The 15,210-nt window shown below is 40.0% G+C and overlaps 1 protein-coding gene across 1 annotated transcript in view; it reads left to right on the top strand.

Moving 5' to 3' along the window:
- LOC122806087 (extracellular calcium-sensing receptor-like) overlaps positions 1-15,210 on the top strand; it is a gene marked incomplete at its 5' end in the record, with an annotated part of 600,856 nt that overhangs the window by 309,274 nt on the left and 276,372 nt on the right. Inside the window, one exon of the mRNA XM_044076325.1 lies at positions 14,788-15,015. Coding sequence (XP_043932260.1) covers positions 14,788-15,015 — 228 coding nt within the window. The remainder of the gene's footprint in view (positions 1-14,787; positions 15,016-15,210) is intronic.

Genomic DNA, 15,210 nt, shown 5'->3' with positions numbered 1-15,210 from the left:
TCTAGTGGTCTATTTCCTTGGTTACCCTGTGAAGAATCTCCCAAGCCCATATTGACACTGGAACATCAGAAGAGGACATGGCTGACCACCAGTTCATGGTGATCAAAAGCACTACACCACAGGAAGTCAGAGACATAAGTGATTGGTCTGAGGAACCTCCATTGGCCACTGCAGGTTCACCCACTATCAGAAGAGGCACAGTCTGAGCCCATGGTAATGGTTAGGATTCCTTGGCAAGTGCTTTTTTCTTTCTTGGAATATTGGGAGTGGAACCAGTAGGACCTGAGTAAATATCCATGCTGTAGCTAAGGAAGAGATGCCAAATGTAGTAAGCATTGCTGGAGTGAGTCATTTGGAAGGCAAGTTGGCACCTAGTGTATACAAGCAGCACCCTTCCACTCACACTTGTTGTCCCAGCCACTTCACAAAGTAAAAGCACAAGCAGCATTAAACATCCCTGTTGGCACTCCTTTTACTAAGATAAAAACACTAGCAGTAAAAAAAGTGGCAGATAGGTTGTCATGAAATGAGCATAAGCACTACACTGTAAAGTTAGGTTACTGCCTGTCACAATTTTACCCAGAAGCCATTAGTTTAAAGACATTCCTGAGGAAGCTGGGGATGATTATTTTGATTATAACAGGAATAGGGCTTTTCCTCCTTCAGGTTCACACGTCCAACTTTCTGACTGTGAAGAACATGCAATTTTCTTTTCTCATATAAAGAAATTATCTTTCAATCAGACTATATCCAGGATGAATGAGGTGTTTCCATGGGAACAAATAGCGGTTCTCCTGAATTGAGGTGTTACTGATGGATATCCCTCATGCCTAGATTCATAGGTTCTTAGGTATATACTAGGCTAATGACCACCAGAGTCTTTATAAGCCTAACCATGCAGTCCAACCTAGGTGAGTTCCTTTATATCATAGGCATTTATTTGGTGGGGGTATGTTAGGAAGTTTCTAGAGGTTATATGTAGGGGTTTGTTAGTTTGGGCATTACTGCCTGCCTCTGTCTATCAGACACATGGGGGCCAGATTCAGGGTGAATTTTTGATTTTCCATCCATTGTTCAAGTTTATGCTTAAATAAGGTTAGGATGAATTCTGCTTAACATGAATGGGGAGCCTGTTCCAGAACATGGGAATCCTCTGAGACATATATCTGTCTTGCCAACATGCCTTATTTATGTCACAAGCAAAATTTAAATCCTTGGATCTAGCGATTCTGATGCTGTTCATTTTGTGGGTGTACAAAAGGTCCATCAGAGCTGGATCTGAAGATGTCTTCTACACCAGGCATAGATAGCCTGCCAATAAACTGTAGGACACAGAGTATAGAGCTAGGGCTTTGAGGTGATCCATATAGGACAGTGTGCTTGTACACTGGATTCTCCTGGGTGTTCCCGCTGTTGCATATGTCTGGTCAGGTACATGTCAAAGGTGGCATTATGCTCAATGATGGGTATGATAAGGACCAAATAAAGTGGCACTATGACTTCCTGACCTGAATGCCATGCCCTTCCATATAGGTTGGGTGACATAGAATGATTTTCTTACTACACTGGCCACATGTTGCTAAAAGGCCATATTAATGTCTACATATGATCCCAGATCCCTGACTACCAGGACAACTCTAAGGGGTGTCTTGTAGATGAAGTAATTAGCTTGGGTGGCAGTTTTCACAAAAAGCACTATAATACATTTCTTTGTAATGAGATTTAATCTTTGACACTGGTCATTTGTTCGTGTTAAACCATCTTGAAAGATGTTTAAGCCATGGGAGGAATCTATGATAGTTCCCAATTTGCAGTGATCTGTGAACTTGATCAGCCAGAGATCCTTGATATTAACCTTCACCTCTGAGAAGTAGATGCCAAACAGGGGCAGTCCCAGCACAGAGCCCTTAGGTGCCCCACTGGGGACCAGTCTCTTAGTGGAGGTGGAGTCACTAATCCTGGCTTCCTGGGTCTTGTCTGTGAGCCAGCTGTCAATCCAGTGAGTTACGTAAGGATTTATGCCCAATTCAGTGAGATAGTCAACTATATCAAAGTGAGGCATTGTATCAAATGCCTTAACCGGGTCCAGTTAGGAGTATGCAACATTTTCCCCTCATCCATTGTCTTTATGACTGCCTCAAAGAATCCCACCAGGTTTAGTAGGCATGACCTTCCCTTGACAAGGCCAAATTGGGTTAGGTCCAGTGTCTGAAAGTTGCCTATGTCATTGTTTATCATTTCCACAATAATTTGTTCCATGGCTTTGGATATTAGACTAGTCAGACTAATAGGTCTGTAGTTTCTAGAGTTGGTTGATGGTCCACCCTTGTGAAGTGGGATAACCATTGCAGCCCTCCATTCTCATGGTACAAAGTTTGTTTTAAGGCAATAGTTAAAAAGTGACTCAAGTGGTCCTGATAGGTCATGTTATAAGCTATTTCAGTGACATCCCCAGATATTGTCAGGGCCCAGTGAGACTGTATTTTTGGCCTTAGCAAACGCCACCCCTGACCTACTCCCTGTTAATAGCTGGGGAGGTATGTTAGTAAGTATTTCATGGGGTGATGTAGGGAGGCAGTGCAGGGGGGTAAAGATTCCTCTGAATTTGTCAGCCAGCAAATTTTCTTAATTAGTCCTCATAATTTCCTGTTTAGTTTAATTAGAGAACTCCTATCATTGTGGGAGTTGCTAATTTTGATTTTAGCCATGACTTTTTCCTTTTTGTTATATACCCTGTTAAGATTTGGATTCCACTAATGTGGTTTGTTTTTTAGAGTTTGTTTTTGACTTACTTCTAATAGGTACAGCAGCCTCTATACAGCCATTTACATGGTTGTACAACATCCCTGTGAACAATTCCACATTGGTTACTGTGGACTTGAGGTTGGGAGGGACATTGAATTTTGACAGACTATTGCTTAATAGGATGTAGTTTGCTTTGGAATAGTTCCTAACTGTTACAGGTTTTGCTGGGATTACTGAGCTGATCTTTATTTCAAAGAAGACAGCTTTGTGGTCCAACCTCACCAGCGAGGATGCAAAAATTGGGGGGCTATATCATGTAGTCGAAGTTTCAAAAGAGCGAACGCTCTTACCTCAACTGCAAAATAGCAAAACCACAAAATGCCAAATGGCCGGAACAGCAATTTTTTTTCCCAGGGGAAAAAACTTGCTGGGCCATTGTCGGGACTTTGCCATTTCTTCTACTGTGGTGCAATCTTGGAGTTGATATATTTAAGTAAGGGGGGTGTGGGGGGTTGTGGATTTTTTTTTTTTGGAGCAGCGATTTTTTTCCATGGGAAAAATAAAAATCACTGTTCCAGAAGTTCGGCATTCTGAGGTTTCGGTATTTTGCAGTTGATTTAAGAGCGTTCGCTCTTTTGAAACTTCAACTATGTGATACAGACCCAAAATGGGTGAGGTACATCAGTCTCCCATATTGATGAGTATAAGATCCAGTATGTTTGAGCCTGTGGTGGGTGTGCATACTATCTGGTCAAGGGTATTTGTGTTAATAAAGTCTAGGAATTGTCATGCCTGCAATTATGAAGCAGTGGATATTTCCCAGTATATAGAGGGGTAGTTAAAGTCTTCCTTGAATAGGATATTTGGTTTAATGTTTATTGTCTTCAGTAGATCGTGGTATGAGCTACAGGATTCAAAGGACATAGAGGGTGACCTATAGCTTGGTAGGATATGGTATGGGGCTTTGTCTATGCTGATTCACATGTGGATAAATTCCAGGGCATCATTCTGTTTAACCAATGTAGAGTTATGCTTGTTGCTGATATAGAATGAGACTCCTCCACCTTTTGTCTCTGTCAGTGCTGATAGTCTAAATGTGTGGAAGGCACTGAAGCCTTGCACTATCTGAATACTTTCGTAGATTTAATCCATGTCTTGGTAACAGCACAAATGTCTATATTCTCCTGACTGAGGAGAGCTTGCATGGTGTGGAGTTTCTTGTTTAGGTTCCTATCATTGAGCAGTGACACCTTCAGGTTTATTTGTATTTTACTTGCTATGTCAATAGGTTTGTCAATTTGGTATTGCCTAAAAAAGACTCTAAGGATGTAAATAAAGTTTTAGCCAATATTCAGAAGCCTAGGGGAGACAGGTGCAGACCATCCTTTGCAAAACAATAGGGTTTGCTAACTAAAGAAACCAGAAACTAAGCCAATTATTAAAGTCAATCAGCTTTTTTGTTCATACTGCAACATCATCCTTGGTAAAGGTAGAATGCTGCTTAATGCAAGGCACATACCAGCCTGAGACACATATTCAGACAGATAAATAATGTCTGCCTTCATATTGTCCAGGCATGTACATCTCAGGTCATTAATGTCCACATGGATTACATTAGAACCATACTGGTACCTGTGGTGTAGTGACTTGAATGTGGATGGATCCTGGCCCCAGATAAGCAACTAACTGTTATCTTCTCCTCGTTCAGTCTGCTGAGTGGGGCATCTGTATGTTGTGCAATGGACTCTACAACGACAAGAGTCCTAGGTAATGTGTTGGCTTACCTTATAGGTTTTGATCTTAGGGCTCCACTGGAGGTAGAAGTACATGTAGTATTTGGCGCTACTTTGGGTGAGTGCTTTAGAGTTTGCTGAGATAGGCACTACTATTTATAGGCTAAGCAAGGCTTTGACATTTGCTTTTTAGTGCCTCAGCACAGGTTGGTCTAAGTTGTGTGGTGGGCACTATGTATAGAGGATGTATTGTTTATATTCTTGACAACCTTGTTTGTCTGAGACATTTTTGCCTCCAGTGAAATTGTGTATGTGCATCTCTTGTATACTGTGTTTGTTTCTTTACGGATTAAATGGTTAAATGAACATGAGACAATTGCTATAGTGTATCAAGATGCTCATATCTACCAACCTGGCTATGTAGACATTTGAAAATTGCATATCCATGTTGTCCAGATCTTTATTTGGGTAGGCTACTGTAGGTTATTTGACTAGGTTATACAGAGGTCTCTTTGGGTGGTCTCTAGGGATTGGCACTAGACTAGGTAAGATTCTACTAAGATTTGATATTAGTGCTGTTTAATTTGCTGATGACAATTAGTAGCAAGGGAAGGTTTACTCAAGTGTGATGTTGGTTTACTGAGTGAGTATTTAGTATAAATATATGGAAAACAATGGGTAGGAAAATACACACAACTGACAATAGCAATGAAAGGGGGAGCAGAACTGCAAACACAGCCTTTTAAAATCACAAAAAGAGAAGGGTGGGAGGATAGGACAAAAAATAAACTGGAACTCTAGTCCTATGGTTAGAATTTCAGAAAATGTTTAGCTTAATGTCTGAATGGGGGGGGGGGGGGGGGCAGCAGACTCAAATAACAAATAGCAGGGGAAAAACAATGTCAAACTAAACAGAAAGGCACTGGAATGCAACTTTAAGCAGGTATATGCAGCTATAAAAAGTACTAAAGTACAAATCATGGAGTAGAATTCACAGTGCTGCCATTACTGAAATCCTACCACACACCAAGGCATCAGACTATGCAGGCATTTCCCAGTAATGCTGTAATAAATGACTAAATGAGGTAATTCTATTGTTGGAAACAGAAGTGCAGTATAATGAAAGGGATGCAAAAATCTTCAGTAATACATAATCTTCACACAACTACAACACAAAGGTCTCAACGCAAACTAAAAAAAGTGCAAACAGCTCACTTTTTTGGCTAAACCATGGAGAAAAAAAGCAGAGAAGTACAAAAACATATCATCACACGAGTCAAGTGCAACTAGAAATATTTAAGCAGAATTTAAATAAAAGAGTTTTTTCATCCCTTTTGATGAAAAGCTTGTATTTCATACCTCTCAGAGTCTTGAACAAAATACCCTGGGTAGTTGTAGCTGCTCTGTACTAAATATAGCAGACTTGCTAGAAAGGGATCCAGTCAAATAAAGCCAATACTGGTGATCTAGTCCTGTGGTTAGAATTTTAGAAATTATTAAATTAATGTGTGAGTGGGGTGTGTGGAGCAGACTCAAAGAACACTGAGGAAAACAATTTTCAAGGTAAACACAAAGGCGCTGGATTGCAACTTTAAGGAGGTATATACAGCTATAAAATTACCGAAGCACAAATCCCTGAGTAGAAATGAAAATATTGCCACTACTGCAATCCTACTACAGACTAAGGCACCAGACTACTGGAATGCAGCTTTAAGTAGGTATGTACAGCTATAAAAAGTACCGAAGCACATTCCATCACTTCTATACTGCCAGCCTTGGAGGATGTGCTAAATGCTGCCTGTAAGTATATTGATACCCAGCTGCCAGTCCCTAGAGAAACAGATAATGTGTTTAAAGTGCCTCACATGAATACATTTATTTTCTCTCACCTTAGATGAGACACTGCTGCTATATCCACTGCATCTTCTGCAAGGACTAAATTGGTATTGCACATTAGCCATTCACCTAGTGACAAGGGAGGCAAGGAGATGGAATGTGCCGGTAAGAGAATGTTTTCTTTTTCCACTTTAGTTTTCAGAACCCTCTGTTATCATGTGTACATGTGGAAGTTTATGCCTCGTATATGGATAGCCAGAGGGAACTTTCTTCTTCACTTTGTGTAGAAGAAAGTTTTTTTTTAAATTCAACTGTTGTACCTTGTCCCAGGTATCCAAACATACACCGAAAAATGTGTATGATTTTGCAGATCCTGTGCCTAGGGTCACCACTGCTGCTACAGTGTTGAAAAGACATGCCTGCGTACATAACCAGAAGATTGCTGATGTGGTAAAGTCTAACATCTTAGCTTATGCTTTAGGTAAAGACGTATTGTGTGGCTCATCTGCTATCAGGTACTCAAACAACATCATGGAAGATGGAAATATTGTTTTATGTCTCCAATATATATCTTGTAGGCCTTCCTCTTTCCCAGAAAAGCTAAACAAGCAAAATCATTTCTGACAAACAAGGTGGTAAAAAGAGACAGTTGGAAATAAAAACAAGAAACAGGAGTCATTTTAAAAAAAAAAGGAACAGAGCAACAGAAAAATGGACAGATCAACAGTACAGAATGACTATACCAGCACTGTCCAGTCTCCCTCCCTCTCTCGCTCCTCCAATAAATATCTCTTCGAGTCCTCAGCATCCCCCTTTGTAAAAGATTGTCTCAGCCTCTTTGGTGTTAAAAGTGGTGATTGAGGGCCTCTTTGGTGTTAAAAGTGGTGATTGAGGGTTGCAGACAGCACTGGATATAAAAATCTCCTTTCATAGGAATACCTCCTCATCCTCTAAACCAAACAGAATATTTCCCTCAGGATCTTCAGTCTTTACTCACCTAAGGGATCCTAGAACCAATGTCTTTAAATCAAAGGGGCAAAAGCTTCTATTCCAGAAAGTTTCTGGTAGCAAAGACAGAGGCCTCTTAGAGACCAGTACTAGATCTTGCATTTCTAAACCTGTATGTGAAAATACAAAAGTTCAAAATGTTGACCATATAGAACTTGCTACATTCCATGGGTTACATGGTAACACCAGAATTAAGATTCTTATTATCACATCCCCCTAAACACAGGCTTCAGGAAATTTCTAAAGTTCTCTTTTTCTGGGTCACATTATTAGTTCTTTACACCACCTATTGGATTATCTACATCTCCAAGGGTGTTTATGAAATGTCTAGCTCCAGTCATACCTTATTGCATGACATTCACTTGTTTCCTTATTTAGATGAGTTTCTTATCTTCACTCAAATTATTTGCTTGAGTTACTTTTCTTGGGCCTCTCTTATTCCTTTATAAAGCTTCATCTTGTGGTCATTTGAGCCTGTCTGCCCATGGATTCTCCTATTTCTTCCCTTTTTGTGGTAAAACAGTTTCTGAAAAGTGTTTCACACCTCAGACCTCACTACAAACAGGTTACTCCTCCTTGAGAGCTGAACTTTAGGTCACCTTTTGAACCTGCTTGTCAAGCTGATTTAAGGTACTCATCATTGCTCTGACATCTGCAAGAAGAGTAACTGAGTTGCAAGCTCTCATGGTGGGTAAATCTTACCTTGCATTTTACAGAGAAAGGGCACATTAAGAACAAACCCCTTTTTATGCCCAAACTGGTTTCAGAGTTTATTTTGAATCAAGCTATCAGTCTTGCAGTTTTCTACCCAGAACCTAAACTCCATACTCACAAAGCATTACAAACTGGATTCTTTTTCAAGGATCGGGTTAGCTTCGTTTGGACCTCTCTTCATAGGCTCATGGATCAGTATCATCAGCATAAATTTTGTAACCAACTCTATAGCCTAAAGGCTACTGCAACAGTGGAAATGATGAACATAATACAGTTGTGTAAGTTGCACCTACCCATAACAGTAGATGTTTGAATTCCTTACAGCTTCAGTAGCCACACCCACTCTCCCTTCCCCATACTGTTTTCTATAGTTATAGTTCTGATATAAAGTTGGGTTATGTGTTTTTTTTTTTTTGTCCAGGACTGTTAGGCTCTACTCTCTCTGTATGAGCAAGAAATTCCTAAAGAAATCTTGACTCTGACTGCTGATTTCTTTGTTGGAGCTAGCAAATCAGCAGTCAGAGTGAAGGCATGCAGGGAGCCACAGCTTTGTGAAGCTGGCTGGTAACTTTTTTCTTAGGAAAGGAAACAATCTGTTGCAGTAAGGAATTCAAACTTCTACTGTTAAGGATAAGAGCAATAACACAACTGCTCATTTATGGCTGACACATCCTGATGCTTTTTAATAATGTTGCATATCATACTGACATTATAAGAAAAAGTTAGAGATACTATCAAAATATCTTGCTTAGTAATTTCTGTAACTTGAAATCGCTGACCATAATATAGAGCAGCACATGTCGAGTTAGAAGCTGTATCATTTCTACTGACTTCAGGTACAGAATGTATCTAAGAAAAGTATTCCATATTTAGATATTTTGGTACAGCTCAATGGTGAATTTGACTGCACTGCATTGACACTCCAAGCCCAATGCTTTAGCCATGCCATGTTTGGAGTGGCAAAACTGTGCCTCTTCTAGTGATATATGTATGAACTTTAACTGTAATGTAATGACAGCTCAATAAATATAGAGTCTGTCAGTAAACATGTCATCTCTGTGTGTTACTTTCCTCAATCTGAGAAGAATTACACAAACCCTTGGCAAAAAATGCATAATGTAACAAGCTATCAGTGTGGAATGCCTGTGAACCCCAAAAACTGGTACTTGTATAAAAAAGTACGTATGTCAGGCCCTTTTAAGAATTTCTGATAAAAATGTTTGGGAAACTTTTCTTCAATATTCAGATCCTAAATGCATGTAACAGTGTAATGCTAGACTTGTGGATATCAATGCAATGATAGTACTTAATCTTGCAGCGGGAAAAGGAGTTTTGACTGTGACATATTTGCAGCAACAAAAATTTTTTATCCTATAAAATATATATTATTTTTATTTTTTTATGCGATGAAAGCTCAAATAAAGATATATTATTGCCATGGGCTGCCATTTGGAGTTGTCCTTTCTCCACTGTTGTGTGACAGAGGATGTTGGCATATATAAGGGGGGGTCGCCCACAAATGGCATATCTGTATCCTATATACTGTTGTAGGGCTCTTGGATATGCTAAACATCTGTCTCAAATGGCTTAGTAATATGCAATGTATTGTAGATGTAGGCAGTATTACCTCAAGAGCATTCGACAAACTCAGCACCTAACATGAAACATGCAGCTACATCCCATGCTGACTCAGCTTCTAAGCCCATAAGGCACACCACCACTCAAACCAATATTTTGGTCATAATAGGCTCCATTGTGAGACACACAAATGTCCCACTCAGTAGGCTAAGGAAGGAGAGAGTTACATTCAGCTGTCTGAAAGTCGGCCAGATCACACATACATGCTCTTACGTCACTGAACCATAAGTACCAGTATGACTCAGTCATAATCTATGTGGGCATAAACAACTAGAAGTACCTCCCTGGACTACATAAAAAGAGACATGCGAGAGCTCTCAGACTGTCTCCCAGGCTGGTATAAGCCTAGCAATTAGCAGCATTTTGCCTTCTCCAAGAGAAGTGCTGGTTAGAAAGACATTCTATATAGCCCACCTTATCACAAAGGGGTTCACATCTAGATCAAGAGAGGTCATTGTGCCCCTCCACTCATCACTCATCAGGCCCATAATTGAATACAATGCCCCATTTGGGATGTACCTTACCTGACACCTGCTACAACTAGAAAGACCCCAAAAGTACCTCACCAAGAGGATCAAAGGACTCAAACAGATGCCCTACGCAGTTAGGCTAAAGAAACTCCAGCTCTACTCAGTTGCTTACTGCCTACTCAGAGGCGATCTGTGTCTGACGTATAAAGCTATGTCCAACCCAGAATTAATGGACTCAATGACCCTCTTCAAGAAGAATCTTGACGTTTGGATGGGAGATCGTAAATTTACCCCTGGGATCTCTTCTGTGTCGCTGCTAGACAGAGGCATGGTAAACTAACTTTAATGGGCTATCTTCTGTGACCTACTATACAGAGGCACAGTCAACTAATCTAAGAAGGGTGGCGAAAGCCAAACACACTCTGGCTAGGCTTGTAAATGCCCTAGGGCAGATAGCCTAGTATCAACCTATGAACCTATGAACCAAGGATGATGCCTCAATATGAACAGAAAATAATTGACTTTAATAACTGACCTAGAGCATGGTGCCATTTGAAGGAAGTACAACATTTGTCAGCCTCAGAGAATATGGTTGACAGACCACACTAATTTGCCAGGTGTGCAGTAGACCTGTCCTGTCTGAGATTTCAGATATGAGCTAAAACCTTGTCCAGTCCAATACTGCTTTGTTTTAGTTATTGCCAAACTGATAAACCTACTGACATAGCAAAACCAAGCCATGAAAATGTAAAGGTGCCACTGAGCAATGACAGGAGTCTTAACAAGAAATTCCACTCTCTGCAAGCTCTCCTCACTTGGAGAATGTAAACATCTGTGCAGTTACTGAAATATGATTTGAAGCCAAGGAGAGACCCTTGGTACTTCAGGGTTACAATGCCTTCCACACAATTAGACCAACTACTGCACAGCAAAGGACAAAAGGTGGAGGTGTCAATATTTACATTAACAACAAACACACCTAAAGGCTTATCTATCAGCATGATGCATTTGGGCTTCTCCACATCCAATTACCTTAGGCAAAGTCCCATGCCATATCCTTGCAAGCTATAGGTCCCCCTCTGTGACCCAGGAAAACCATAATGCACACTTAAATGTACTGGAGACACTTACCATTCAACCTCACACCATAATCAAGGGCTATGTTAACTATCCAGTATAAACTGGAAATCATACATGACCCTTAAAATGCAGACCCAGAGATTCCTGGATTTTGTAAAGTCAAATACATTAGACCAGTTAGTCCATATGCCAATTAGGGGTACAGACATCGTTCACGTGGTCCTCATAAAATGACGGAATGTTCTACCTTCCCTATTGTAATATCCTCAATGGTCAGGTCAGACCATAAAGCTGTCTTCTTTGAAGTAAAGGTAAAGCAGGAACACTGGTTATCTCTCAAACTTTTAGTAATTATTCTAGGGCAAACTTCCTACTGCTAAGTGACATTCTGGCAAAATTCCAAGCACTCTCAAACCCTGAGTTTACCTGCCTATGAGAAATCATTCACAGAAACCCTCTATAATCATATTAAAGGCTGCACAGAGATAGATGTACCTTCCCAGACTAAGGACGACATCAACTCAAAAAATAAGCTACATTGGTGGAATCCCAATAGCAATAGATTTTATAACAAAAGGAAGAAATTCATGGTAGAAATTAGGAGATGCATTTCCAGCGAGGATAAAAACAATCCCTTCTCAACTTAAATACACAGCTCAGGGCTAATCAAATATATTGAAGCCCATTCTGAGATAAAGATTAGCCTCCCAGGCCAAAGACAATCGCAAAGCTTTCTTCAGCTACATCTGTAATCTCAAAGGAAATGCACAGCAATGTGCAGAATTATCTGTAACTGCTGTCCCTATACAGAGATAGAAGATACAGCAAACTCATTACTGACAAATTTGGCTCCAATTTCATCCTCCCTCTCCCTGCCAAATGTCTGGCAGGAAAAAGCCACATCCATAACTCCCCTGACTATCACTAAGAGCAGGTACTCAAGGCCCACTCCAAGGTCAAGAACACTGGATCAATGGGCCCCAATAATATCCCAGGATGTCCTTAACAGCATGAAACATAAACTATTGGGCCTACTACAATCACTATCATGAATCACTTCATGAGAAACAAATGGAGGAATGCAACAGTAATCCCACTGCTCAACAGTTCATCATCCACAGGCCCCTCGATCTGGCCAAGACATTTGGCACAATACTCCATTTGGCATTATTGTATAGAAAATCTCACTAAATTAGGTATAAACCCATACATGACCCACTGGATAGCCAGCTGGCTTACAGACAGGACCCAGGAAGTTAGAAAGTTTACCTCCACAAAAAGCACAATTACTAGTGGGGTGCCTTGGGGCTAAGTGCTGATGCTGCTCTCGTTTGATATCTACTCCTCTGAGGTCAAGCCTAATGCCAAGGACCTCTGACTGACCAAGTTCACAGATTACTGTAAATTGGGTGCAGTCAGTGAATCCCCCCAATACATAAATGTCCTTCAAGAAGAACACCTGGTACAGACTAAGGACTGGTGCCAGAATTATCGTCTAAAACTTAGTGCCATAAAGTGCATCACAGTATTCTTTGGAAAGTCAGCCACCCCAACAAATTACTACATTGACAATACACCTCTAAGAGTAGACTGTGTAGTGAAGGATTTGGGAACTCATGTAGACAGTGATTTGGAATTTGACTATCATGTGTCTGCTGTATTAAGGAAATCATTCTATGTTGCACAGTTTATAAGCAGAGGAATGGCATCCAGATGTAAACATGTCATCATTCCATCGTACTCTGTTCTCATAAGCTCTGTCACTGAGTGCAATGCCACCTACTTTATGTACCTGGAGCATCCTCACAGATTCTTCACAAAAAGAATACATGCTGTGGAGAACAAGTTCTTTGCGGATTACCTCAAAGCCTTGTCCTTATAATCACTTTCTGGTAGGGTCTATATCAGCATATCGAATGCTGACAATGCCGAATGCAATTTAATCGAACTGAAATGTTCTAAATCACAGAAGAGCAAACTGACGGAACATCCATTTCTTTCCCAGGGAAAGAAATCGGTGTACCGTGCAAAAAAAAAATATTTTCAATACTTTAAATACTGACAGAAGTGGGGGGCTTTGCCCTCCACACCCCCTATTTAACTATACCAACTCCGAGACCACACCACAGTAGATGAAATAGCAAACTTGATGACGGCCCACTGATTTCTTTCCCTGGGAAAGAAATTGATGTTCCGTCAGTTAGCTCTTCTGAGATTTCGAACATTTCATTTCGATTAAATTAAATTTGGCGGTTTCAACATTCAAAATGTTGATAAGAACCCCTCTGATAGGCTGCTGAAATGCAACCTATGCCTGGCCTGCAAAGTTTCCTCTGATTAAGTGATAATGGACCTGCTGCATATCTGTAAACAAGTAGCATTAGGAACACTAGATCCAGACTTAAACCTTGCCTGCAACATAAATAAGACCTGCTCGAGGAACAGTTATGTCTCATAGGATCCACCTTCTCTGGAAATGGCTTCCCATCCATGTGAAGCAGAGTTCATCCCTGCACTTATTTATGTGAAACTTGAATCAGTAAATGGGGAACTGTAAATATACCCCTGGTCTGGCACCTATGAGTGTATTAGAGGGAAGAAGCTTGTAAATGCTCATACATCCATGCACAAGTATATATATATATATATATATATATATATATATATATATATATATATATATATATATATATATATACCCTCACAAAACCTTTGCAAGCCAATGCCAATTAAATTTTATTGGGAAATGTGGCAAGCATTAAAAGGTCCATTGGGTCAATAGCTTAAAAGTCTATTGTGATTTTATGAACAAGCCAATTCTATATCCACTTAAGTTGTTGCTGCATTTCTGTAGCAATGTTGCTTGTGTGGGTCCTACCACAACAAGCGAAATATCATCTGCATACATTATGCAGTTTATGTTGGGCAGATCCTATGGAAGGTCATTTATGTACTGGGCAAAGAGAAGGGGCCCAAGCACTTAGCCTTGATGAATGCCTCTGTTTATAGTTCCAGATGAGAGGAAGCTATCTACAGTTTTGATGATTAATGTTTTGTTGGGAAGATAGATTTTGAACCAGGTTTTGACATTCTTGAAGAACCTGCATAGACTTACTAGGAGTAGGGTGTGGATGAACATTTCAAAGGCTCATTTTAGACCCAGGAACAGTGCCCTGTTAGGAGTCCTAAGGCCATGTTTTTGTAAATTTGGTTGGTAAAGGAGTAGATTGCAATGAGGATGCTGTATTTGGGGTGAAATCCATGCTGTCTCGCAAACAAGAGTGTCATACTTTGTAATGTAACTTAAAATTTGCTCAAGAGAAGTTCAAAAAATGCCCACAGATTCTTTCTGTAAAATTATAAAATGTGTCTGTTATCAGCCACATCCATGGATTTCATAATGGAACATTAAGTGATGGTTCCTTCAAAAGGGTTTGTCCATTGGGATTATTACTACGTGTTCTCATGCAAATAATTGTTTTTGATTCTCTAAAAATATTAGCATGGAGAGCTTCTGGAAAAGGTCATGGGACATCATGCAATATATGTCTTGTTCTTTATAGCTCCTGCACTATATGAAGAATGTCCATTTTGTAAATGATGCAAACATGGAAATTTATTTTGATGAGTATGGAAACATACCTCCTCAATATGACATCCTTAACTGGCAGCTGACATCTGATGGCACAATTGCATTTGTAGAGTTTGGGAAGTTTAGCATCACTGCAGCTCAAGGACATAAACTGACCATTAACTCTGGTGCCATCCAGTGGACTGGAGGATCTACTCAGGTAAAATTACTTTACTTACATGCAGTAGAATAACATGATTTTTATTTCAGCATGTGATCTTACTGAATTCACTTGTTGAAATAAGTCACTTTGCTATAAATTAAATTTCATAGTCAAGAGTTCCAGATTCATTTAGGCATGTGAATGCATTATTAGAGATAACTTATCACTACAGTATGCCATGGCAGTTTGAAT

Source organism: Protopterus annectens, chromosome 7.part0 (assembly GCF_019279795.1).
Source record: "Protopterus annectens isolate FY-2018-M chromosome 7.part0, PAN1.0, whole genome shotgun sequence".
In the NCBI taxonomy this organism is placed as follows: domain Eukaryota; kingdom Metazoa; phylum Chordata; order Ceratodontiformes; family Protopteridae; genus Protopterus; species Protopterus annectens.
The sequence above is the reverse complement of the archived record's forward strand: the minus strand, read 5'-3'. Positions and strand labels throughout refer to the sequence as shown.